Raw genomic sequence first — 25204 nt, 5'->3', positions numbered from 1 at the left:
AGTCACTTTCTCAGGTACTAAGGGTTTGGGCTTTATCATAAGAATTTTGGGAAGACCCACTTCAACCTGTAACACTGAGCCAGGAGGAAACTTATTTCACAAACAAGAAATGAGAGGTAGGATGGCCCTGAGACGGGTTAATTCTGTGACTTGGTGTTATTACCAAGGATTTAGGTCTTACCATCTCTCTGGTCTTCTTAACACTGGCATCATTTTAAGAATAGGATTCTTCCTGGTCTGAAAGGACTCCAGTAACATCAAGAGTCACCTTTAGAGGGAAAGGATGCTTTCTCTTATCTTTTTTTTTATGAAGAGTGAGGAAACCTCAGAAGCCCCAGAGCAGACCGCCTCTTTTATCTAATGCTGCAGGGGTCACATGCCATTCTAAGCTGTCTTAGGCCAGGGTAATGGGTTACAATAATTGGCTTTGATGAATCACCACACCACTGTGGAAACCAGGTGGAGCTTTGCCTGAAGCGTGTCTGTGTGGGAGAAGCGTGGAGACTTGGACAAAGTGGGAGCTCTGGCAGGAAGGGGAGTGGAGAAATGGGTGTTTGGGAGGCAACCTACCATGTCTGTTCCATCTGCTTGATAAATTTTGAAAGCTGTTTTTTCTCAGCCTGCCTGGACCTAGCCCACCTGGGAGTATTATCTGGCTAGCTGAAAGCTGAGAATTCGTAATTAACCAAAGACCAAAAACTGGTATCACAGGGTTGATGCATCTGATCAGTGACAACTTCTATGCAACAAGGAACTATTAGGAATTTGTGGTCTTATTTTACGCACGGCTGGACCAGACGTTATTTGATTAACAGCTTCTTAACATATTGGAAGAGAACCATACTCAGTAGTAATGGTCAATACTGATGTTACAATAGTCTATCTCAGACCCTTTTCTAACTTGCTTTACATAGATTACATCCTTTTTTTAAAAAAAAATGTTTTTAAATGTTTATATTTATTTTTGAGACAGAGAGAGACAGAGCATGAGCAGGGGAGGGGCAGAGAGACAGGGAGACACAGAATCCAAAACGGGCTCCAGGCTCTGAGCTGTCAGCACAGAGCCCGAAGCGGGACACGAACCCACGAACCATGAGATTATGACCTGAGCCAAAGCCAGATGCCCAACTGGCTGAGCTACCCAGGCGCCCCATAGATTAATTTATCCTTAAAACAACCTTCTAAGGCATAGGCTATTAATAACCTCTTTACACAGGGTAAAATGGGAGTGCCAAGACGTTAAGTAACGTGCGTACTGTCCATGCCCTGGCACACCTTCTGTGTGGTAGTTAAGACAGGGCTCAGGCTCTGGACAGGCTTGGATTTTAATCCAAGTACCACCACTTACTACCATGCTATGGCCTTGGCCAAGTTATCAGTGTTCTCTAAGCTTTAGTTTCATCATCTCCGAGATGAAAATCCTAACAAAACTCTCCTCAAAGATTAGGTATGTGTATCATACAACATAGCTTATAAAGTGCTTACCATAGTACCTGTCACATACTCAGTTCTAAGTAGGTGTTAATTATTAGTATTAATGTGTAGAGAAAAGAGCTAATAGCCAAATTAAAAGACACGTGATGACATCGAGCAGGAAAAAAGGAGAAAAATATTATAAGATGTAACTCTGATTAAAAACAGTCGTCTGGGACTGTTTGATGTAGCACAGAACAGTCTTTGCCTTTTAGTAGGCCTTGAGAGCATCACTAAATCAAATCAGAATTCTAGAGTAAATATTCATAATCATGAAAATGATCCTGAATGATCTATAAAATAGCAGTTGTGTTCAGGACATGCTAACCATGTAATGAAGAATATATTGTAGATTTTAGCTATTTTTTTTTAATGAACAATCTGAATCTTGCAAGTGGTTTTTTACCCCCTTTTGAAATTGGCCACCAAAAGCGTAAGAAATGTCAACTCTCTTTGCATCATTGTGCAGGATTCTTTTTTTTTTTTTTAATTTTTTAATGTTTATTTTTGAGAGAGAGACATAGTGTGAGAGAGGAAGGGGCAGAGAGAGAGGGGGACACAAACTCCGAAACAGGCTCCAGGCTGTGAGCTGTCAGCAGAGAGCCCAACATGAGGCCCAAACCCACAAACCACGAGATCATGACCTGAGCTGAAGTCGGACACTCAACCAACTGAGCCACCCAGACATCCTAATTGTGCAGGATTCTTTTTTTTTCTTTTTTTGCATGTCTACACCTGCTACCCTTTTCCTGATATTACATATTAATATGTGTTCCCGGAGTCTGGTGTTTATTCCCATTCTTCATGTTACTGTATTCCTGTATGCCAACTCAAATTTGTTTTGAAACAATATAGTATATGAATAAATAGCTAATTTTCAAAACAGAGGCATTGTTATGCAGTTTTTTTTAACTAAACAGTGCATAATAAGTTTGACATGTACTTTAGATTTATGACTATTTCACTTAAAATCACTGTTTCCCCATTGGGTTTCTCCCCAGGGTGAATGCCCTAACCATTTTGCCAGTTAATCTTATTCAGCCAAGACACTGATACCAACTTTCATTTATGTGTGGCTTGACTTTCAAATGTTTTGTCGCTCCTAAAAAGTGGTAGACAGCTTCTTCAGTGTTTCCTGTATTCCCTTGTATGCATAATGCAAGGTTGGGCAGAGTGTAGGTACTCTGTGATAGGGTCTTTGGCTAGTACTTAATGTGGAAAAGATAAATCAGTTGCTTATGCCATTGTGCTTTGAAGGGACTACCCAGTGGCTCTCCTCCAGCTCTGACGTCTGAACTTTGACAATTCAAAACTGAAAAATAGGTAAGATTTCCCCGTACTGAGCATTAACCTGAATTAGGAATGCTTTGGGTCTCAACTGTGCAGTGACTGTGTTGGTCCAGATTCGGAATTTTGGAATGAACCTCTCTTTCTGACTTGGCTTTCTTTCTCTTTTTCCCTGCTCCAGAGAGTTATGGTTCACACATCAGAGACGACTCGTCTGAGATACTTCATAAAGTTGCTGCTTGAGAAAGGACAACCTCTAATGCTAGTAGGAAATGCTGGAGTGGGAAAGACGGCCTTCGTAGGTGATACGCTGTCAGGCCTCTCTGAGGATTATCTAGTGTCCCGTGTGCCTTTCAACTACTACACAACATCCGCGACTCTGCAGAGTAAGCGCCCCTCCTGTTTGTATTGTAGAAACAGGTGATCAGAGACTGTCAAGACTGGGCCATGCAGCCCAAGGGGAAGGCTACTTTCTCTAGGCTTTAGACCTTCTGCTGAAGCTTCAGATGAACTTTCACCTATCACCAATCTGGGTAAAATAAACTTTGTTTCAGCGTTGTGATTTTGGCTTTTTATGTCACTAAAGGCTTTATTTGGGTTATTACGCTTTAGAACCACAAGAATCGACATCAAAGCCGTGTCCATTGCTGTTGCCTCTACGCACTTTGGTCACCTTTAGTCAGTTTTGTGGAGCCCAAGCAACATGAGAGGGTGCACGAGGAAGACTGCTCTGGTTGCCTTTTCAAGTAAACAATTGATTTAGGAGAACTTCATTAAAACTGTGTCACTGAAATGGCAGGCCATGAGCTGTTAATTAAATCTTTGGAAAACTGTAAGAATTTAAAACTGTTGAAAACATGTGTCAGTGTCTTCAAAAGAGCCACACAGATTTTGGGCCTGCTGAATTAGGAAGGGTAAGCCAAGTAGACTTTGGAAGCAGAGGAGACAGTGGTAGGAGAAGCTGCTACTGGTATATCTGTCACTGTCCAGCAGAGTCAGGGTTAGACTGGCGGTGGGGCTGTGAAACTCCCCATTGTACAGTAGTTTATTAAGCCTGTTGAATTGCCCGGATTGCGGTTTCTGTGTTGCGTGTGTGTGCAGCGTTAGAAGTAGCGATCACTAACAAATTCTCTTGCTCATGGACGTTGTTAACTCAGCCAAGAGTGTTTTTTCTGTAATTTCTTATTAATCAAGTTTGTCTTCCTTGACCTCTTGGAGTGGAACAGTCAAAAATCTAACTTGGCAGTTTCTCACTTAATTCTTTAGCGAATATATATTGTTTATCTATTTTTTTCCAAGGCATCGTGTTCAGTGCGTGTTTTTCATTCAGAGACCCAGAAGGAGGGATCGCTTTATCACTTGTAAATGAAAGATTAGGTGTACAATTCAGTAATTGAATGCAGTACTTGACTGAGGTATCAGTTCGTCTTGCTAATTCCTGGAAGGGTACGGGCATGTATAAGATTCAGACATCGACCATTAGCACAAATAACAGAGCAGTGTACTTGAAGGAAAGTTTGCATTTGAAACCTTCAGGATGGAGTGGTATGCAGGCAGAGATGGGATTTGAGATAGAAGAATCAGTGGAAACAAACTTATGAAAGAGAAAATTACAGGACACTTCTAATTCATTGAATCTCTACGTTGGCTGATGCGCAGGGATGTGGTAGAAGATAGAGAAATGGCTGGAGAAGAGGGTTGGAGTTACATTGTTGATGGAGCACTTGGTGTCAATTTTCCAAGATGGGGGGGGTGGGCAATGGGGATTTCTGGAACATGGGACTTTTAGTCCCAGGCCGTGTAGAATGGTTAGCCACTGTAACTGTACAAAGAGCTGAGATGCAAGCTGAAGACCATGTATTTCACTGGGTGGAAAATGGGGAGCAAGGAACTGACAAGCTGCAGGCTATACTTGAGGAGATATCTGAGGTGGGGAGACCAGTCCCCCTGGGTAGTGTACCAGCTCCGTGTAATGTTGCTCTGGACTAACATTGTGGAGCGAGTGATGAAAAGGAAGAGACCAGAGGTACCATTTATAGGCTGTGGCCAGGCACGTCTGGGACCAGGAGAGAAAGATTATATTGAAGCTTTGCATCTGGCTGACTGAGAGGGTGTTAATCACACAAACAGGAGCACAGAAGGGAAAAAGGAAGAGGTGTGTTGTGAGTGAGGAAGAGAGGCTTGTTTGGCCTTGGCCAAATAATCAGGTACCAGTGGCTGATAGGAAGCAAGCATTTGGGAATGCAGTTCCCCTGCTTGGAAGAGAGCTTTGTTAATTTTTCATCATACTTGTTTGTTCTTTCATTTATTTAGTCATTTGTTCATTTAACAAATGACTTGGGATTGTCATCACGAATACAGTAATGACCACGATGTAGTTTCCTGTCCTCGAGCTGTTTATTGTTCATTTGGAGAGTCAGCAACTATTAGATACCACATCTTACACAGTCTATTCAGGGTTTTCTACCCTCATGATTTTTCTCAAATCCATGCAAAGTCATTTAGGCCCGTGAAGAAATGTAAGCTGATGTGCGCACAAGATAGAGTCTTCGTACAGGATTCCCTTGTACTTCTGCACTTGGATAACCCAGGAAGAGAAGCATGGGGGACTCTCTCGAGCTGTCCCTAGAAGCTCCTGCAAGAGTGATTGAGAAAGAAAGACTGAGGAAGTAGGCCATGGCTGGACTGACAGTGGGCCATGTGTTAGAGTGGGTTCCTGGAGGAAAGTACATTGACCAATGATGGTGTTGCCTCAGCTTGATGGCCGGTGTAGTATCATGTCACAGATGTTGAGTCCTCAGGGAAGGAGAGGTGAGGTGACCTCTGGCAGTAGGAGGGAGGTTGACCGGAAAGCATGACACAGAGGAGATGAACAGAGAGTCATCACCGATATTAACCTGCAGAGAGGTGATACTTGGAGACTTGGAGTGGATGAAATGGACAGAAGATGAGGAAAAATTAGAAAAAAGGGACTAAGGACAGAAAGTGAAATTTTATCCAATTGGTGGGCAGAATGATACATTTGTTTCAGGAATTCTTGAGAAACCTCTAGAGAAAAAAGCTGGTCGTATCTATGGGCCAGGAGGAAACAAAAAACTGGTTTATTTCATTGATGATATGAATATGCCCGAAGTGGACTTATATGGCACAGTGCAACCCCACACTCTGATTCGACAGCACATTGATTACGGACACTGGTAAGCGAGTCTCTGTGCTTTATTCTTTATTGAAATCCAATTCTTATTATGCATGAACATTGAAGAATAAAATTACCCTGATTTGCTCCTCCTTCCGAGGAGCATTTTCTCTGTTAACTTTTAAGTGTCATTTTACATTCCCTTTTCATTGTCATAAGTGAGGTAAGCTTCCTTTTGTATCTTTGGAAGAATTGAATAAAAAAGTGACATGCCTGTTTTGTGCATTACTGTCTAGTTGAAGTATTAAACTCTCAAATACACGCAATTACTTAGATGCTTGACCTTACTCTGTGGGCTGTAACTGTTTGGTAACGTCTGGGTATTGCAGTATGCCCATCCCTGCCGTTAACTAGCAGGAGATCCCCCAGCCTAGCTGTGGTTATTTCTAACCAGAAATAGCGTCATGTGAGAATCAATAAGCATTAATAGTGTGTATTGATTTAGCTCCTTATGCCGATTCTGGCATCAAAGGAGCTATGTAGCCTTCTGTTTTCTGAGCTTTAATTTTTGTGTCCCTGAGATGAGACGAACACCCCCAACATCACAGAGCGCTTGTAAAGATCAAAGGAGACACTTTGTGATGAAGTCCTTCATAAACTGGGGGATTTTGTTGTGTTGTCATCTTTGGTTTTTGGATTTAAGGTTCTGTTTTGTATCTTTCAGGTATGATAGACAGAAGGTGATGCTTAAAGAAATCCACAACTGTCAGTACATTGCCTGCATGAATCTAATGGTGGGCAGTTTCACAATCAATCCTAGACTACAGGTAAGGTATAGAGTACTGCTCCCTCCCCAATGGGCCCTAACTAAAATACCCAAACATTATAGATTGTGATTCTTGGTGCTGTGAATACAAACGAGGGCTCCTACTGGACATTTGGTTAATAAGCGTGTAAGCTAATTTTTTAATAGACTATTTTTAAAATATTTATTTATTTATTTATTTATTTATTTATTTATTTATTTATTTATTTATTGAGAGAGAAGAGAGCACATGTGAGCAAGTGGGGGAGGAGCAGAGAGAGAGGGAGCGAATCCCAAGCAGGCTCTGTGCTGCCAGTGAGAGCCCAGTGCAGGGCTCAGTATCAAGAACTGTGAGATCATGACCAGCCAAAGTCAAGAGTCAGACGTTCAACCGACTGAGCCGCACGGGCATCCCATGTAATAGAGTATTTTTAGGAGCAGGTACAAGTTTAGAAACGGAGGAGTTTTAGTTGAAAGTATTGAGAGTTTCCATGTACTCTCTCACACTCCTCCCACCTCATTTTACCCTGTTAGAAAATTTTACGTTACTGTGCTGCATTTGTTACAGTTGATGAACCAATATCCATTATCACTAACCAAAGTCACAAATTTACATTTGAGTTCATTCTTTGTGTTGTGTATTCTGTGGGTTTTGGCAAATGTATCATGTCGGGTATCCACCATGAAAATACGATACAGAAGGGTTTCACTGTGGTGAAAATCCCCTGTGCTCTGCCTCTTTTCCTCCGTCCACCCTCCCTCCTGAATCCCTGGCGATCATTTAATCAGTTTACTGTCTCCATAGCTTTACCTTTTTCAGAATGTCACATAGTTGAAATCCCATAGTGTGTAGCCTTTTGAGATTGGCTTCTTTCACTTCATTTAAATATGCAGTTGAGGTTTCCCCATGTCTTTTCCTGGCTTGATACCTCATTTTTTTTTTTTTATCACTACTTCATATTCATCGTATAGGTACATCAGTTTGTTGATCCATTCACCTATTGAAGGATGCCTTGGTTGTTCCCACATTTGGGGATTATGAATAAAGCTGATACAAATAAATATTGATGTGCATGTTTTGTGTGTGCATATAAGCTTGTAGTAACAACAACCCCCCACCAACTATAACGTATGTTAAACAACAGCATACGGCACCAAGTGTTGCTTGTTCCCTTATCTGGAATCAGCTGGGGGTTGGCTGGGTGGCTCTCATGATCTTGGATGGGGTCATCGATGTGTCCAGGAGTTGACTATCAGCAAATCTGTGGTGGCTTTGACTAAAGTGGTAGGGGCCATGTGGCTCTTCTTCATGGACCTCTCATCCATCAGTAGGCTTGTACAATTCATGGCAAAGGTAGAGCCTTAATAGAGCAAGTGGATGGGTGCCTGGCTGGCTCAGTCCATGGAACGGGTGGCTCTGGATCTCAGGGTTGTAGGTTCGAGCCCCATGCTGGGTATAGAGATTACTTAAAAATAAGATCTTAAAAAAAAAAAAAAAACAAATGGAAGCATCCAGGCTTCTGACAGTGACTGGCACACTGCCACCTACACCTCACTCTGTTGGCTCAATCAAGTCATATGGCTAGGCCCAGAGTCAGAGAGGAGGGCACCCCAGTTATGTAGCAGTGGGTACAGGGAGGGATTTAAAAAATAATAATTGGACCTTTTTTTTTTCTTGCACAATCTCCTGGTACCATTATAATCCTAAAAATATGCAACTCTTATATTTTGTTTTTCAGAGACATTTCACTGTGTTTGCATTCAACTTTCCCTCCTTGGACGCACTACACACCATCTATAGCCAAATTCTTAACTTCCATTTCCAGCAGCAAGCATTTGGTCCCTCAGTTCTCAGGAGTGGCCCCTCTTTGATACAGGCAACAATCGCATTTCATCAGATGATGACACAAAACTTTTTACCCACAGCTGTTAAATTCCATTACCTGTTTAATCTGCGAGACCTATCAAACATCTTCCAGGTATCTTGACGGCCCTGGGTTATGCATCTTGGGTGGAGGAATGATTATAGTAATATTAATGGTGTTCATTTCTGGAACTTAATTTAAGAGAATGCTGTATACTTTTGTGGGTGTATTCTTTGATTTTTAAACCATAAACTTCTCTGTGAAGTATGGATGGCAGGTTTATTCCCATTTTATCAATGGGACTAGTGGTTTCTCTAGGTTGTGTAGCGACTTAGGTCCATGTATTCCATATAAATATTTGAGTGCCTCATTTTGTGCCAAATGAGGGGGATCGTTTATTTGTTTATATTTATGCAGTGTGATTTTTAAACATCCATCAAAAGCAGCTTGAATTTCTTACACTGCTTAATTATTTTGATTTGACCTTGACACTTACTTTGCTTACCTGGTACAAGGATAGCGTTTATGTGTTTGGTTTAGAAAGGAAATTCCAAAGAGGGGATTGAAACATGGAGTTAAAAAAAAAGTTAACTGGTATGATCTACCTTATACAGTAAAAGTGGTTGGAGGGTTATTTATGGCCTGTCATTCCGCAACTGCCTCACGACCGTAACACCACACCAGGCGCCAGCTTCCTGAGGACGTGGGCCACTCATTCTCATGGCCGTCGTTCTAGCACCTGCTGGAAAGACTATGCTCAGTACGGTGTGGTTTAAATGTGGATTTTTAATCTTAGGGTAAAAAGGGGAAGAAAGGCCATAGGTGACATGGGATGAGAGGCCTGGTCACTGCTTATGTTCGGGCTCTCAGGTACACCCGACATCACCAAACGTTGGTTTAGCGCTTGCAACTACTTGTCGACAACTCGCTGTGTTCTCTCCTAAGTCTAGAGCCAGCCGACTCTCTCGCAAAGACGCGCTTCTGTGTGAATCCAAGATAGTGGAGGGCAGTGTTGAAGGAGGGCGGGAGGCAAAACGTTTTGGTGCTGATTCCGCATCTACCCACAAAGTGTGATTTGGGGCAGTTTACTTTTGGTGTCGTTTTCTTCATCTGCAAAATGGAAGGGTTAGATGAACTGATATCAGACGGTATTAGAATTTAAAAAATTTGATCCTGTGACATTCATGGTAGCTGTTTGTAAAACAGTTTGGGGAAACTTGATCTGTCGAAAGACTTAATAGACGCGAGTCCTCTAATGAGGTGTTTATTTCCGGGCTGGCTTTTGAAATACAATCTTAGCTACGTTCCAAAACTGGGTATAATGCTAGTAAATTTTTAACGTATTACTTACCAGAGAGTAAAACTACCAGTATAATAATTCTACTGACAATATTTCTTTTGAAGTAATAAATTACTAAATTTAGTATACAGTTAAAATGGTAAAGGAAAATACTATCTTGGAGTGTTATCAGTTTCTGAGTTTTTAATTTTTCCCATTCTTTCTTTGTAGGGGATTTTATTTGCTTCTCCTGAATGCTTAAAATGTCCAAATGATTTAATACGCCTGTGGCTTCACGAATCTTCGCGTGTTTATGGAGACAAACTGGTAGACCCAAAGGATTGTGATTTGTTTCAGAAAAAAATGCTGGAAACTGCTTATAAACACTTTGAAGTAAGCGTGTGGAGTGTCAGAGGTGACCATTCACTCTGGCACTAACTGGTGTCAGGGCAGAGTTAGATACGCATGTGAATGAATTGTGCAGATACTTACCTTGCTTGGAACCATTGTGATTCCGGAATGTGCACCGTCTGTACTTGGGAACATCCCACCTACCTGCTCATGGACTGACCTGCATGCTCTTCCCTTGACGGGCCCCTGCGCTTCCAGATGAATCATTCTGGATGGCTGCTGTGACTATCCTTGTCTTTTCCTCCTCCTGCAGGGTGAAAATGGTCATGCGCTGCTTCAACAGCCCCTCATCTATTGCCACTTTGCACACGGTGGGCAAGATCCACGTTACCTGCCGGTGAAGGACTGGGAGGTGCTGAGGACAGTTCTTACAGAAGCCTTAGACAGCCACAATGAGCTGAATGCTGTCATGAACCTGGTTCTGTTTGAAGATGCCATGCAGCATGTGTGAGTTGACAAGTCATGATGGTTTTTCACAATGTAAAAATGGCTGGGTCACCACAATCATTGTTTGACTGTAGATCATACTCAGTACTCTGAGCTGGTAGTTCTTATCTCTCATTTGCCATCCAGTATAAAACTATAAGTGTCTCTCTAAGTTAGGTCACCATCTTTATTTTTCCCAGAGAATTTTTTTTCATTTTTGTTTTTTATCTACATCCAAGTTAGTTAGCATATAGCACGACAATGATTTCAGCAGTAGATTCCTTAATGCCCTTTACCCATTTAGCCCATCCGCCCTCCCACAAGCCCTCCAGTAACCCTCTGTTTGTTCTCCATATTTAAGAGGCTCTTATGTTTTGTCCCCTCCCTGTTTTTATATTATTTTTGCTTCCTTTCCCTTGTGTCCATCTGTTCTGTGTCTTAAAGTCCTCATATGAGTGAAGTCCTATGATATTTGTCTTTCTCAGACTAATGTCACTTAGCATAATAACCTCTAGTTCCATCCACAGAGTTGCAAATGGCAAGATTTCATTATTTTTGATTGCCAAGTAATACTCCATTGTGTGTGTATGTATGTATGTATGTATATACATATACACATGTGTATATGTATATACATGTACATATATGAACGTATATATACATATATATGTGCATGTATATATACATGTATGTATGTATATATATTATAACATATAGTACTCCATTTGTGTGTGTGTGTGTATGTATGTATATATACATACACACACATACACACACACACCCCATCTTCTTTATCCATTCATCCTTCGATGGACATTTGGGCTCTTTCCATACTTTGGCTATTGTCAAAAGTGCTGCTATAAACATTGGGGTGCATGTGCCCCATCGAAACAGCACACCTGTATCCCTTGGATAAATACCTAGTAGTGCAATAGCTGGGCCATAGGGTAGTTCTATTTTTAATTTTTTGAGGAACCTCCATAGTGTTTTCCAGAGTGGCTGCACCCGTTTGCATTCCCACCAGCAGTGCAAAAGAGATCCTCTTTCTCCGCATCCTTGCCAACATCTTTCATTGCCTGAGTTGTTAATTTTAGCCATTCTGACAGGTGTGAGGTGGTATCTCATGGTGGTTTTCATTTGTATTTCCCTGATGATGAGTGATGTTGAGCATTTTTTCATGTGTCAGGTGGCCATCTGGATGTCTTCTTTGGAGAAGTGTCTATTCATGTCTTTTGCCCATTTCTTCACTGGATTATTTGTTTTTTCAGTGTTGAGTTTGGTAAGTTCTTTATAGATTCTGGATACTAACCCTTTATCTGATATGTCATTTGCAAATATCCTCTCCCATTCTATCAGTTGCCTTTTAGTTTTATTGATTGTTTCCTTTGCTGTGCAGAAGCTTTTTATTTTGTTAGGTCCCAGTAGTTCATTTTTGCTTTGGCTTCCCTTGCCTCCGGAGACATGTTGAGTATGAAGTTGCTGCGGCCAAGGTCAAAGAGGTTTTTGCCTGTGGATTTTGATGGCTTCCTGTCTCAGGTTTAGGTCTTTCATTCATTTTGAGTTTATTTCTGCGTATGGTGTAAGAAAGTGGTCCAGGTTCATTTTTATGCATGTCGCTGTCCAGTTTTCCCAGCACCATTTGCTGAAGAGACTGTCTTTATTCCATTGGGTATTCTTTCCTGCTTTGTCAAAGATTAGTTAGCCATATGTTTGTGGGTCCATTTCTTCTGGGTTCTCTATTCTGTTGCATTGATCTGAGCATCTGTTTTTGTGCCAGTACCGTACTGTCTCGATGATTACAGCTTTGGAATGCATCTTCAAGTCCAAGGTCACATCTTAGTAATGTCATATGTCAGTATACTATTTTCTGATGTGTGGTCACAGCCATAATTTCATTTCACTGCAGCCCTGTTAGGTAAGAAAACTAAGAAAGAGGAAGGCATGGGAGGTGTTCAAAGCCATAAGGTTCTTAAGGGGCAGAAACAGGATGAAGTGAAACTGCTGGTCATTGGTAAATCCTGTTTATGGAGTGCCTCCCGAGCGCTAAACAGGAACAGTGTCAGGCTTTTCACTACTTTTGTGCAAATTAGAAAAGGAAAGGGGCATGTTTGCTTGGCAGAAAATTAGATGCCCCTGTTCTGGTGTAGTTTGGCCGACAAGGCTCTCTCTAACCTCCTAGACTGGGTTTTTTGGGCACTGCACAGATCATGCAACCATCCATAGCTCCCTTGCTGTCAGACAGGGTTGTAAGGCACTAGGGATACAGCAGCAAACAAGATAGTCTAGTCCTTACTCTAGTTGGGCTTATATTTTAGTGATGCTGAAAGACACTTATAAGGATATGAACAAATAAGCAAGAAAATGTCAGAAAGTGATATGTCATGCTAGGAGATAGATCGATTCCAAGTACTAAGTATGCACATTCCCAAAAAGGGTCTGGGTAACTCCGTGAGGAGGTGATATATAAAGTGAGATCAAATGGTAAGCAGGAGCTAAGCATAGAAAGATTTGAAGGAAGAACATTCTAGGTAAGGGCATATTTCATGTGACCCCAGGGTTGAAGGTTCAAAAACAGAAAAGGGGTCATCATGGCTGCAGCATGGAGAAAAAGTGGAGAGAGCAGTGTGTGACACGGAAGGAGAAGCAGCAGTGGGTCTTATTGGTGCCAGTTTTTTCCGTGTTACCAGAGGAAGGAGTTCCAATTTTATTCTACGTGCAGTGAGAAGCTTTTCAACAGATTTGAGCACAGGAATGACAGTATTTGTGGAATAGTCTCAGCAGCTTGCCATTGCTGCTGCTGTGTAGGAAGCAGGGTACGTCTTTATGTCCATTATTGTTCTCCTGGTCACCATCATTGGTCACTGCTCTATTCATTTGCTAGCATTGCTGTCACAAAATGCCACATATGGATGGTTTAGATTAACAGACATTTATTGCCTCACAGTGGAGGCCAAAAGTCTGAAATTGAGGTGACAGAGAGCCACGTTCCTTCTGAAGGTGTTATGAAGGAATCTGTTCCAGAATTCCCTCCTAGCTTCTGGTAGTTCCTTGGCTTATAGCAGCTTAACTCCAATCCGCACATGGTATTCTTTCTCTGTGCATGTCTCCTTCCAAATTTCTCCTTTTTATAAGGACACTGGTTGGATTGCATAAAGGGCCCACCTTACTACATAACATAACCAATTTCTTCCTCAGTGAACCTATTTCAAAATAAGCTTACATTCTGAGGTACTAGAGGTTAGGACTTTACAATATAAATCTGAGGGGATACCTTTCAGTAGATAACACTGGCTTTTCCAAAGTGAAAGATTCCAACAATCTTTCTGGCAAAGATTAAAATAATGAAATCATGGTTAAAAATAAGTCAAGAAAGAAGGAAGTATGGGAAGAAGGAATTTGGAACACACACATACACATGAAAGGTGGAGAATCCAGTTTTTAGAAGTTGCTCTTGAAAATGTTTATAGCCCAAGTGCTCAAGAAAAACTTTGGAGACCTCCCCATCGTGAGTTATTATAAGCATGTTAAGTATTGATAGTTTCATTGATCCCTTTGTGGTTGGAATCCTCTGGTTATGCCATGGTTTCGGTCAGAATTTGACCATGGTGCTAATTGAACTATTAATAACAGTGTTCCTGCTTCGGCTGGGATACACTGTGTACATACGTTATGGGGCAGGTGAAAGAGATCTCCTGCTGCTGCTGGAGGAGAGACTCTTGTCACAAAATCCTTCAACCTGGGCTCCTCAGTGGCCTAAAAAGGAAGACTGTTTCTTTGATCAGGGAGTATGCTGAGTGACTCAGGGTGAGAGATGACTTCACAGCATGTCCTGGAGGGCTTGCAGAAAGGAACTTTGCTTAAGAACCTGGTGAGGTACAAACCTCGAAGCAAATGTTAAAATGAAAGGGAAACTGCTTTGTAACTTCGGGCTTGACCTGCATTAGAGTAGTTTTTCGGCTTTCCTGAGGTGATTTTGTTGTGTGGTCATGTAAGGTAAAACCCACTGGAAGGGCTAAGCTTGTAAAATTAAGCTGTCTTTTTAGTTACTGAAGGCTTTCAGTGGAGAGGTGCCATTCCCAGCATAAGTGATCCCAGCTTTATTTTATCTGGAAGTGCTTTTGTGAAAACCATCTAGGTGGATGGATCATCGAACGCTGGAAGTTGACATTCAACCTAGAACTGACGTGATGCTGTCTGATTTTTTGCATGTGGGTGTCTGTACGCTTATATTTTGGGTTTTTGCTGTTCTTGGTATTCATAACATAATTATGACATATTTCTTCAAGATGATGTTAAAGCTAGCTTATTCGTAACTGTAAAATGTGGGGATGATATCAGTAGCTTAGTCCTTCAGAATCTCCTCAATAATACAGAGCAAGGGACTAGTTGGACTTGCTGGAGATATAATTCAGTGATTCTGAAAGATTCCAGTAAATTTTCTAGAGTGCCCAAGGACAGACAGAGCTTTAGTGCAAAGGAAGTAAGAATCGTAGAGACAGGTGTTTAATCTGCGTGAAGTCAGTCACATGTGAGATATTTGTTGATCAAAACAAATCCATTCTTTCCAAAGTAATTTCACAGCGGAAGTTTCTGGCACAAGTTGCTGGACTTGGATGCTGGTGAAGTTGGGGTCTTTCTTGCTAATCGGAAAAACTTGGCACTTGACGAAAAGGCCTTGTGTATGGACAGGAAGAAAGCGGTGAATCCAAGATGTGGTTAGCAGGACAGTTTGTTAGGCCTCCAGTGTGAGGGCACAGGGAGGGAGCATCCTTGATGTGGAAGCAGATGAGAGAGGACTTAAGGTTTAAAATAAAAATTCAGGTTCATTGTGTAGAAACGTTTCTAAAAAGTAAAGCAGACCTAGTCCCTAAGCTCGTCAGCCTTGAGTGTGCCTTCTCTCTCCAGGTGCCGCATCAGCCGAATCCTTCGCACCCCTCAGGGTCACGCGCTTTTGATCGGAGTGGGCGGCACTGGCAAGAAGAGCTTGTCCCGCCTGGCAGCTTACGTTTGCAGCCTTGAGGTCTTCCAGGTCACTGTGACCCAAGGCTTCGGAATCCAAGAACTCCGGGTGAGTGAGGGTGGCAGGTGGTCCCTCTGCCCTCCTCCCTGGTCGACAAAGCAGGAGCTGGTAGCGTGCCTGTGTCAGCTCTGACTCCCCGATTTGGCCAATGCTTCCCCCGCCAAGAGGGGGAAAGTTTCTGCTGATTTAGGTACCTTTGTCTCTTCGTGGTAAATTTAGTAATAGTAAAATTCTATAAATGCTTATAGATATATAAGCCTATAAGCCTATAGACCTGACTCAGAAAATACTGTATTAAATACTTGCTTATAGGGGCCTCTGGGTGCCTCAGTCAGTTCATCATCCGACTCTTGATTTAGCTCAGATCATGACCTCACAATCATGGAAGCAAGCCCCACATCGGGCCCTGTGCTGACAGCACGGAGCGTACTTGGGATTCTCTCTCTCTCCCTCTCTCTTTCTGCCTCTACCTCTCTCTCAAAATAAATAAATAAACATTTTTAATTTAAAAAGTACTTATAACCAACATGGTTTTTCCTTTGTATTGACCACACTTGCTGTTCAACACTTTTAGTATTCCTATATAACGAAGGGGCAGAAAAAGATACTGCCTTCACAAATGCAAGTAGATTTCTTCCATTTTGAATGAATCATGAAAATGATTCATTGACAGGAATACGTGTGCTTTTTAAAAATTGGTTTTTTAACTTGGTGTGATGAGCACTGGGCATTGTAAGTAAGCGATGAACCCCTGAATTCTGTTCCTGAAACCAATATGCACCGTATCTTGGCCAACTAAAATTTAAATTAAAAAAAAAATTGGCTTTGGGGTGCCTGGATGGCTCAGTCAATTGATCATCTGATTTAAGCTCAGGTCGTGATCTCATGGTCCGTGAGTTCAAGCCCCGTGTCGAGCCCTGTGCTGACCTCGAATTCTGTCTCTCCCTCTCTCTCTGCCCGTTCCCCATTTGCACTCTGTCTCTCAAAAATAAACAAACATTAATTTTTTTTTTTAATTTGGGTCTTTAATCAGAACTGTACTTACAAAGTAATATTCAAGGTTTGTGGAAAGTGACGTGTGGGTGAAATGTGGGCATTTTCACCCAAAAGGGGAAAATAAATCACATGCTTTCAATATTTCTAAGCAAAACTAAGTACATAACCAAATAAAAACTGTTTTCCCTGAAATAGTCAGTTGTTGAAATGAGCAGATTTTTCCTTTTGCCACGTTGCTTGGCAAAGGCATCGCCAAATTCATTTTCGGACTAGTAGGAGGGAGTTATCCGTCGGCCACTGATTTTCATCCTTATGTTCCATTAAGCCCCAGACATGGCACTCATCGTTGTATTGCCAGAGATGGAGGTGATGTCATGCTGTTGACCCCCATGTGGGGTCTCTGAGAGGAAAGAACATGTAGGTAGACAAGGGGAAAGTACAACATGCCTTTTTCTCGCCGTTGTTACACAGTGCTTCCCAGCCCACACAAACATAGCACCATCGCAACATCACATCAGCATCGCAACAATGCATGAATGATGGCCTCCTTTCCTTACAGGTAGATCTTGCCAATTTGTACATCAGAACTGGAGCCAAGAACATGCCCACTGTGTTCCTGCTGACAGATGCCCAGGTTCTAGATGAGAGCTTTCTCGTGCTGATTAATGACTTGCTGGCATCAGGTGATTAAATCAACACATTCCTTGAAAGATCTTCCCCCATGACAAATTATCTGTAGTTGCAGTGAACTTTAAAGAGAGATAATTTGTCTTTGAGGTGTTTGCTGGGACAGTCTTTGGGGAGAAACCCATAAACCTAACTAATTTGATGTGTATTGCTTTCTTAGTCTGCTTACAGTTGTAAGGTGCTTGGAGGAGCCTTGAGGAAAGTAGTAAATGTTATTCCTACACGTACGCACTCAGTGGCTGTGTCCATCACAGCTCGTTCCCCGAGTGCCATGTGGCTTGTAAATACAAAAAAGAAAAAAAAATTGAATTGCATTTCTGATTTCCAACTCTTTATCATTTAAACTGAACTTTGTATTATAAAGCAATCCAAGCATTAAAAGGTCTTATCTAAAATTGAAATTGTGACTGCCTTTCAGTAACTCTACTCACTCCTTTGGGGGCAGGAGAAATTCCAGATCTGTTCAGCGATGAAGATGTAGACAACATAATTTCTGGAGTTCGTAATGAAGTTCGTGGTCTAGGCATGGTGGACTCCAGAGAAAATTGCTGGAAATTCTTTCTGTCCAGGGTGCAGCTACAGCTCAAGGTAAGAAACACTTGCTTCCATGCATAATGTTTAAAACCTGCCATTGGAACTCTGACATGGTTCGCCTTCACGGTGCATACCATGAGTTTGAATTTCATCCATTCAGTTTGAAAGGACGTTTGTATTTTTACATGCCCATGTCTGGAGTATACCTTCCGAAGGTTTCCCTTATGCTGAGCATCTATAAAGCATTGCACCGAGCAGACTGCGTGCTGTTCGACTGAACTGGACGTGGTCTTTGTCCTGGAGGAGCTGACACTGCTCAAGGAGACAAGAGCCCTTACAAATAACTCTAGTATGGGACTGATGTGTGTATTACCGTGAGTTATAGGCAAGCACAGCATCGTTCCCTGCAGTGGGCTCTCCTACAGGAAGTGACACGCCATGCCTCAGGCATGGATTGGAATCCATGGGGAAGCGCTGGGTGGGGAGGATTCTTCAGGGAGAGGACATAACAATTTATGTAAGTGTAGGGTTGGACTGTCCTGTAGACCTTTGGAGAAAGCCAAGATTGCCCTGAATAACCAGAACACAGGGTTTGTTTTAGGGGAAGAAGGTGGATCAGGCTGGGAAGTAAGTTAGGATGAGGTAAAGGGTTGTAAATCATGAAGGCAGCCGTGGGAGACGTTGGATTAAGGAACTGAATTACGTCAGTACTTCAAGGCAAGCAGTTCAGGTGTATTAACCAGACGATCTGAGTGTCAATGGAGGTTCTTCCCTCCAGACTGCTCTGTGCTTCAGTATTGCTCATAGGGATTTAGTATAACCAAATACTAGCCTCAGGAAAGATCAAGTATTCTAAGACATACCTCCAAATTCATGGCAGGAAGCCAATTTAAGGAAAATTCAGGCTTCCTGGTATAGACATGGTTAGTAACCTAGCCACTTTCCACTTTGCTGTTACTTCTAGGATGCCAGGCCTGTCGGGCAAGTAACAGGCTCCAGGATTCAGTAGAGCCTGGAAACGACAAGGAAAGGGGGTGGGGAGTGTGGCAGCCATGAATGTACCTCCCCTTGGAGAGATTGTAAGGTTCTCTTCTGCCCTGCTCTTTTAAATCCCACATTAATCTTACTGAGCAATGGTGGGCTGACGTTAGATCAGAATTTACAGTTCACTTGCCCAAAGCGTTTTCTCCCCATCAAGATGTTACTAAGAATATTTTTGCTAGGTCATAACAAGGCGAGAGATTTCTCCCTGTTCCATGGTGGTACATTTGGATCACATTTTCTTGATGAAATGGAAAAACAAGTACAATAATAGAATTTGAGATGGTAATGTTGTAAATCATTATCAAAGTCTGTTCTTAGAGCAACAAAATCAGCATTACCTAGAAACTTTCTATAAATGCAAATTTGGGTGCCTGGGTGGTTCAGTCTGTTGTGCCTCCAACTCGATTTTGGCTCAGGTCATGATCCCAGAGTCCTGGGATTGAGCCCCATGTCGGGCTCTACGCTGAGAGCATGGAGCCTGCTTGGGATTCTCTCTTTATCTCTCTCTCTGTCTGCCCACTTCATACGTCATGGGACACTTGAGTGGCTCAGTCATTTGAGCATCTGACTCTTGATTTCAGCTGAGGTCATGATCCCAGGGTCATGGGATCAAGCCGCACGTCTGGCTCCGCACTGAAAATGGAGCCTGCTTAGGATTCTCTCTGTTCCCCTGCCATTCCCAGTTTGTGTGTTCTCTCTTTATCAATCTCTCTCTCAAAAAAAAAAAAAAAAAAAAAAAAGACCAAGTTCTCCAGTTCCACCCCAGATCTCTTGAATCAGAAACTCTGCATGGGATCCACAATGTATGTTTTAATAATCCCTCTGGGTACGGCTGAGGCACACTGAAATTTTGAGAACCATTGTTAAAAATAATGCTAAAGTGAGCGTTCTTTACCTACATCTTTTATATACAACTTTGCTTTTATCCATAGGATAAATTCCTAAGAGAATTGCTAAGTTCAGTTGTTACAGCTTACAGTGTTTTGTTTTGTTTTTAGTTTATTTATATATTTTGAGATAGAGGGTGAGAAAGGGGCAGAGAATGAGACAGGGAAAGAGAATCCCAAGCAGGCCCTGTGCTGTCAGTGCAGAGTCTGACGCGGGGCTCGAATTCATGAACTGTGAGGTCATGACCTGAGATGAAACCAAGAGATGGATGCTTAACCAACTGAGCCACCCAGGTGCCCCATTACTTATGGCTAATAGTGGTTTTAAAACACACCTGCCAGTTCTTTGATGTGCTTTTTACACACACAGGTAGCGTCTAATTCCTTTCTTCTTGAATCAGGGTAGGCTTACAAGTATGGGAATGCAGACATGCTGAGTACCTTCTGAGGCTAAGCTATAAAGGGCCCACTTTTCCATTGACTTACACGTGTTTTTTTTTAATAAGATTTCTATGTATACAAAGCAATTAGTCTTATATATGTATTTCATATATTTTTCCAATTCTCATTTGTCATTTAAATATACATACAATACATGTTTGTTTGTTTATAACTTTAAAGTTTTAAGAAGTTTTTTATTAGATGAATCAGTGTTTTCCATTATGGATTTGGAGTTGATTGTGAACTTAGGGAAGTTTTTCTCTCCAAGATTATAAAACTCTTCCCTAGAAGCAGTGAGAATTCAGCTGGGCAGCAAATAAGAGAATATCCCCAAACTTAGAGACCTATGCTTGATCCTGTTTCCTTTCTGCCAACGCTTTTCCTCATGCTTCCTGCTTCGTGACCACCACATGAGTGCAGTGGGGTCTGTATTCCAGATAGGAAGACAGAGGGGGAAGGCAATGTGGGAGTTCTCTGAGTGGGAAACCAAGGCTTCCCCCCAAGACCCTATGCTGACGTCTTAGTGGTCACAAGTGTGTCACCTGCCATTTCTACCTACCAGGGAGTCTGGGGAAGTGAATTTTTGATCTTGTCACATGGCCTTTATGGATAAAATTAGAAGTGGATTTTGGAATAACAGCAGATTCCATCATTCCAATACCTTTATGTTTTATGTTTAAAACTTTGCTATATCTAGGGGTGGGGGGCGGGGGGTGCCTGGATGGTTCAGTTCGGTTGGGTGTCCAGCTCTTGATTTCAACTCAGGTCATGATCTCACAGTTCATGGGTTCAAACCCCATGTCAGGCTCTGCAGTGACAGCTCCAGGCCTGCTTGGGATTCTCTCTCTCCCTCTCCCTGCCCCTCCAGCACTTGAATGCATGCATGTGCTATCCCTCAAAAGAAATAAACTTATTTTTAAAAAAAGCTTTACTACATCTAAAATATATTTATTACCATAAATGGTAAAGAGTGAGCTGAGATGTTTCAGGTTATGTTTTTTTCCAGAAAGATACATTTTTCTCTTAACATCATGTATTCCTTCCTTACTGATTTAAAGTAATACGATTTAAGGTAATATCCTTATTATATGTCGTATCGAGTCTATTTCTAGATCCTTTATTTTTTTTGGGGCGCCTGGGTGGCGCAGTCGGTTAAGCGTCCGACTTCAGCCAGGTCACGATCTCGCGGTCCGGGAGTTCGAGCCCCGCGTCGGGCTCTGGGCTGATGGCTCAGAGCCTGGAGCCTGTTTCCGATTCTGTGTCTCCCTCTCTCTCTGCCCCTCCCCCGTTCATGCTCTGTCTCTCTCTGTCCCAAAAATAAAATAAACGTTGAAAAAAAAAAAAAAAAATTTTAGATCCTTTATTTTTTTTAACTTTTGTTTTTTTAATGTTTGTTTATTTTGAAAGAGAAAACAGGGGAGGGGCAGAGAGAGAGAGTGAGACAGAGAATTCCAAGCAGGCTCCACGCTGTCCTCACAGAGCCCTATGTGGAGCTCGAACTCATGAGCTGTAAGATCATGACCTGAGCTGAAATCAAGGGTTGGAATGTTTAACAGACTGAGCCACCCAGGTGCCCCTGTTCTCTTGATAAGTCTCTGTATTACTGATCCTAGCCTTGTACTGTGTAAATCATTAAGGTTTTATTACACATTTTTATATCTAATATCTCCCCATTCATGTTTACTTTTTCTTTGCTCTCACATGTCTCTATGTCTGGAAAAACAACAGAATCATTTTGTCACATTCTAAACACATTCCATTTTCATTTTGATTGTAATTGTGCTGACTGCTTATTTTATATTAGGGAGAGTTAAATATTATATAAAGTTTTTTGTAGAGGGAATATTTCTTTCACATGGTTTTCTGATGGCACATTGTCTGTATATAGGAGAGCTATTGATTTTTAAATTTTATAACCTGCTATTTTTATAACCAGCCTCTCTGGTAGTTTCTGATAGCTGGTTGATATCACATAGCCTGCAGGTAATATTTTGTCTCTTAATATTCTGTTTATCTGCTTTTCTCCCTCATTGCATTATTAAATTTACTGAACGTTAAATAATTATGATGGTAGTGGAAACTTTGTCTTGGTTTTTACGTTAATAAGGACATTTCTCATGTTTCACTATTAAGTCTTTTGTTGGCTTTTGATTCAGAATATATATCTTGTCAAGGAAGTATCTATTAAGTTCCTTTTCAGCATCTGCTGAGATAATTATATGGTTTTGCTCCGTGAACTTACTAACACTTGTACAGTACAGATTGATGTATCGAAGTTTTAACATTTTTACGTTTTAAATTCATCTTTCCCTTCACCTGTTTCCTTTCACTCCACTTCAGGAGGCCTTCCCAAAGCCGAGACCAGTTTTATGTTCACCTCTTTTCAGAGGCCCTTCTTCACTGTTGACCTCACCCCGAGCTAGAATTTATTTTGGTGTTAGATATGGACCATTTTTCCCTTATTGCCACAGGATTCCTACTTGAATAATCTGTCTCTTTTCTACTGAAATGAAGAAGAGAGTTTGTGTTTTAATGCTAAGGAAGAATAGGATGTCTCCCTCAAATACTCCTGTCCTTGTGACCTTGTCACTCCATTTGCTGCATCAAGAGGAATAGTGATGAGCATCTTACCCTGGGGGACAAATAATATGGCATAAAAATGGGTCACCTTTTAGCTTCTCTCTCTTCATAAATACTACCCTCACATCCTTGGATTTTTAAGAGTTGTGGCTTGCCATGTGTCAGTTTCATATGTTGTGATTCTCGCCAGCATGTGCTAACGACTCAGAATTCCCAATGAGCTGATACTTGCCTTGCTTACGTTCCTACCGGGGCGACCTGGGAAGCTAAATGTGTTACAGGGTTGGTGAGCACACCTGGCAGGTCAAGCTAAATGACATGAAGTTGCCACCCCATTACCCATGCTCACCACCCAAAGCCAGTACCCATTTGGAGTGCAAGGGCAGCGAGAACCTGTTGGCATGCAAGATGTGACTTCTCAATCTGCAGGGCACTTCCCATTAATGACTATCAGATGTGAGTACTTGGATTGCCTGAAATAAGCCAATGAGTAAATGCCAAATGCTTTCTCTCCTTCATGTTTGTATATGTACATATTTTCTTGTTAATTTTTTAAAAATGTTTATTTTTTTTTTAATTTTTTTTTCAACGTTTATTTATTTTTGGGACAGAGAGAGACAGAGCGTGAACGGGGGAGGGGCAGAGAGAGAGGGAGACACAGAATCGGAAACAGGCTCCAGGCTCTGAGCCATCAGCTCAGAGCCCGACGCGGGGCTCGAACTCATGGACCGCGAGATCGTGACCTGGCTGAAGTCGGATGCTTAACCGACTGCGCCACCCAGGCACCCCAAATGTTTGTTTATTTTTGAGAGACAGTTAGAAAGAGGAGGCACAGAGAGAGAGGGAGACAAAATCCCAAGTGGCCTCCGCACTGTCAGTGCAGAACCCAACATGAGGCTCTAACTCAGAAACCGTGAGATCACGACCTGAGCAGAAGTCAGATGCTCAAATGACAGAGCCATTCAGGCGCCCTGTTTGCATCTTTTCACACATAATTCTCATCTTGCAACTAGAGTATAGTATGCTCATCTTCTCTACCATTGACTTTAGTCAGCCCAAAAACTTTTCTTTCTTGTCTTCCTTCTCAGCCATCTGATGCCATAGGGAAGGGGGCACTTAAGGTCTATAAGAGCCCGTCATTGTTTCCTGAGACTCTGGATACCTGTCTTGTTACATATCTGTCTATTGAGGGATGTGTGTGTGTGTCTTTGTATACATACACTTATGTGATTTGTATTTTTAGACAATGAGACAGTCATTTCTGATAATATACGAATAGGTGTTCATTGTAGAGAATTAAAAAATACAGAACCATATGAAGAAAAAAATTGGGCTAAATTATGTTGCTTGGAGATGACTACTGAATGCATATTGGTATATCTCCTTCCAGTTTTCTGTATGTGTATAAACACATGGAAAGTACATATTCAGAACTGATGGTTTTTTCACGTCTGTCACTATTTCCTTACATTCCTTTTTGCCTTTTTTTATTAGAAGGCTCCCATAGAAAAGAAATGATTCCAAGAATTGGGCGTATGGGGTGAAATACTTCACTCAAACATACTTTATTCTAGATACCTATTTGTTTAACACCTTTATTCAAGTATATCCTTTACCAAATTTCCTAATGGTTTGTTACAGTTTTATTGATTTATAGGAATTCTTTCCATATCTGGATAATATTCAGATGTCCATAATGTTCTCACCTACTTTACATGTTGCCAGTGATTCTGCAAGTTCATCGTAATCCTGCCTTTGTTTACGATGACTTCTGCTTTATATTGTTAAAAAATGTCTAATTTTTCTTACATGATTTTGTGTGTTAAGGCTTTTTGAGAAAGCATTTCCATACTTCATAGTTGTGAAAATATTCTTCTGAATTCTATTTAAATTGACTTAAAATACTTTTAATGGTTAACCCTGGATTGCTGTGTACCATACAGGTGACTTTTCTACTCTCACCATCCCTAAATTCTGTAAACACCATTAATTATGTAATCTTTCATCACTGATTTGAAATGCTAGCTGTCCTCATATACTAAATGTTTAAATATGTGGTATTCTGTTTTTCAACTCTGTTATGTTCCATGAATCTGTTCATCCCTGCTTACATCATTATCACACCACTGGGGTACCTGAGTGGCTCAGTCAGTTAAATATCTGACTTCTGCTCAAGTCATGATCTGGAGTTTCGTGAGTTTGAGCCCCACATTGAGCTCTCTGGTGACAGTTCAGAGCCTGGAGCCTGCTTCACATTCTGTGTCTCCCTCTCTCTCCTTCCCCAACTCACACTTTCTTTCTCTCTCAAAAATAAATGTTAAAAAAAATTTTGG

General features: G+C 41.5%; 1 protein-coding gene across 2 annotated transcripts in view; it reads left to right on the top strand.

Moving 5' to 3' along the window:
• DNAH11 (dynein axonemal heavy chain 11) overlaps positions 1 to 25204 on the top strand; it is a 352527-nt gene that overhangs the window by 192488 nt on the left and 134835 nt on the right. For both annotated transcript variants that reach the window (XM_086694494.1, XM_086694493.1), the window contains 9 exons: positions 2942 to 3146; positions 5792 to 5957; positions 6621 to 6723; positions 8441 to 8680; positions 10077 to 10238; positions 10510 to 10703; positions 15588 to 15750; positions 17258 to 17381; positions 17831 to 17973. In XM_086694494.1, the coding sequence (XP_086550620.1) occupies positions 2942 to 3146; positions 5792 to 5957; positions 6621 to 6723; positions 8441 to 8680; positions 10077 to 10238; positions 10510 to 10703; positions 15588 to 15750; positions 17258 to 17381; positions 17831 to 17973 (1500 nt within the window). The remainder of the gene's footprint in view (positions 1 to 2941; positions 3147 to 5791; positions 5958 to 6620; positions 6724 to 8440; positions 8681 to 10076; positions 10239 to 10509; positions 10704 to 15587; positions 15751 to 17257; positions 17382 to 17830; positions 17974 to 25204) is intronic.

Source organism: Puma concolor, chromosome A2 (assembly GCF_028749965.1).
Source record: "Puma concolor isolate L17-30 chromosome A2, mPumCon1.1.hap2, whole genome shotgun sequence".
Taxonomy (NCBI): domain Eukaryota; kingdom Metazoa; phylum Chordata; class Mammalia; order Carnivora; family Felidae; genus Puma; species Puma concolor.
The sequence above is the reverse complement of the archived record's forward strand: the minus strand, read 5'-3'. Positions and strand labels throughout refer to the sequence as shown.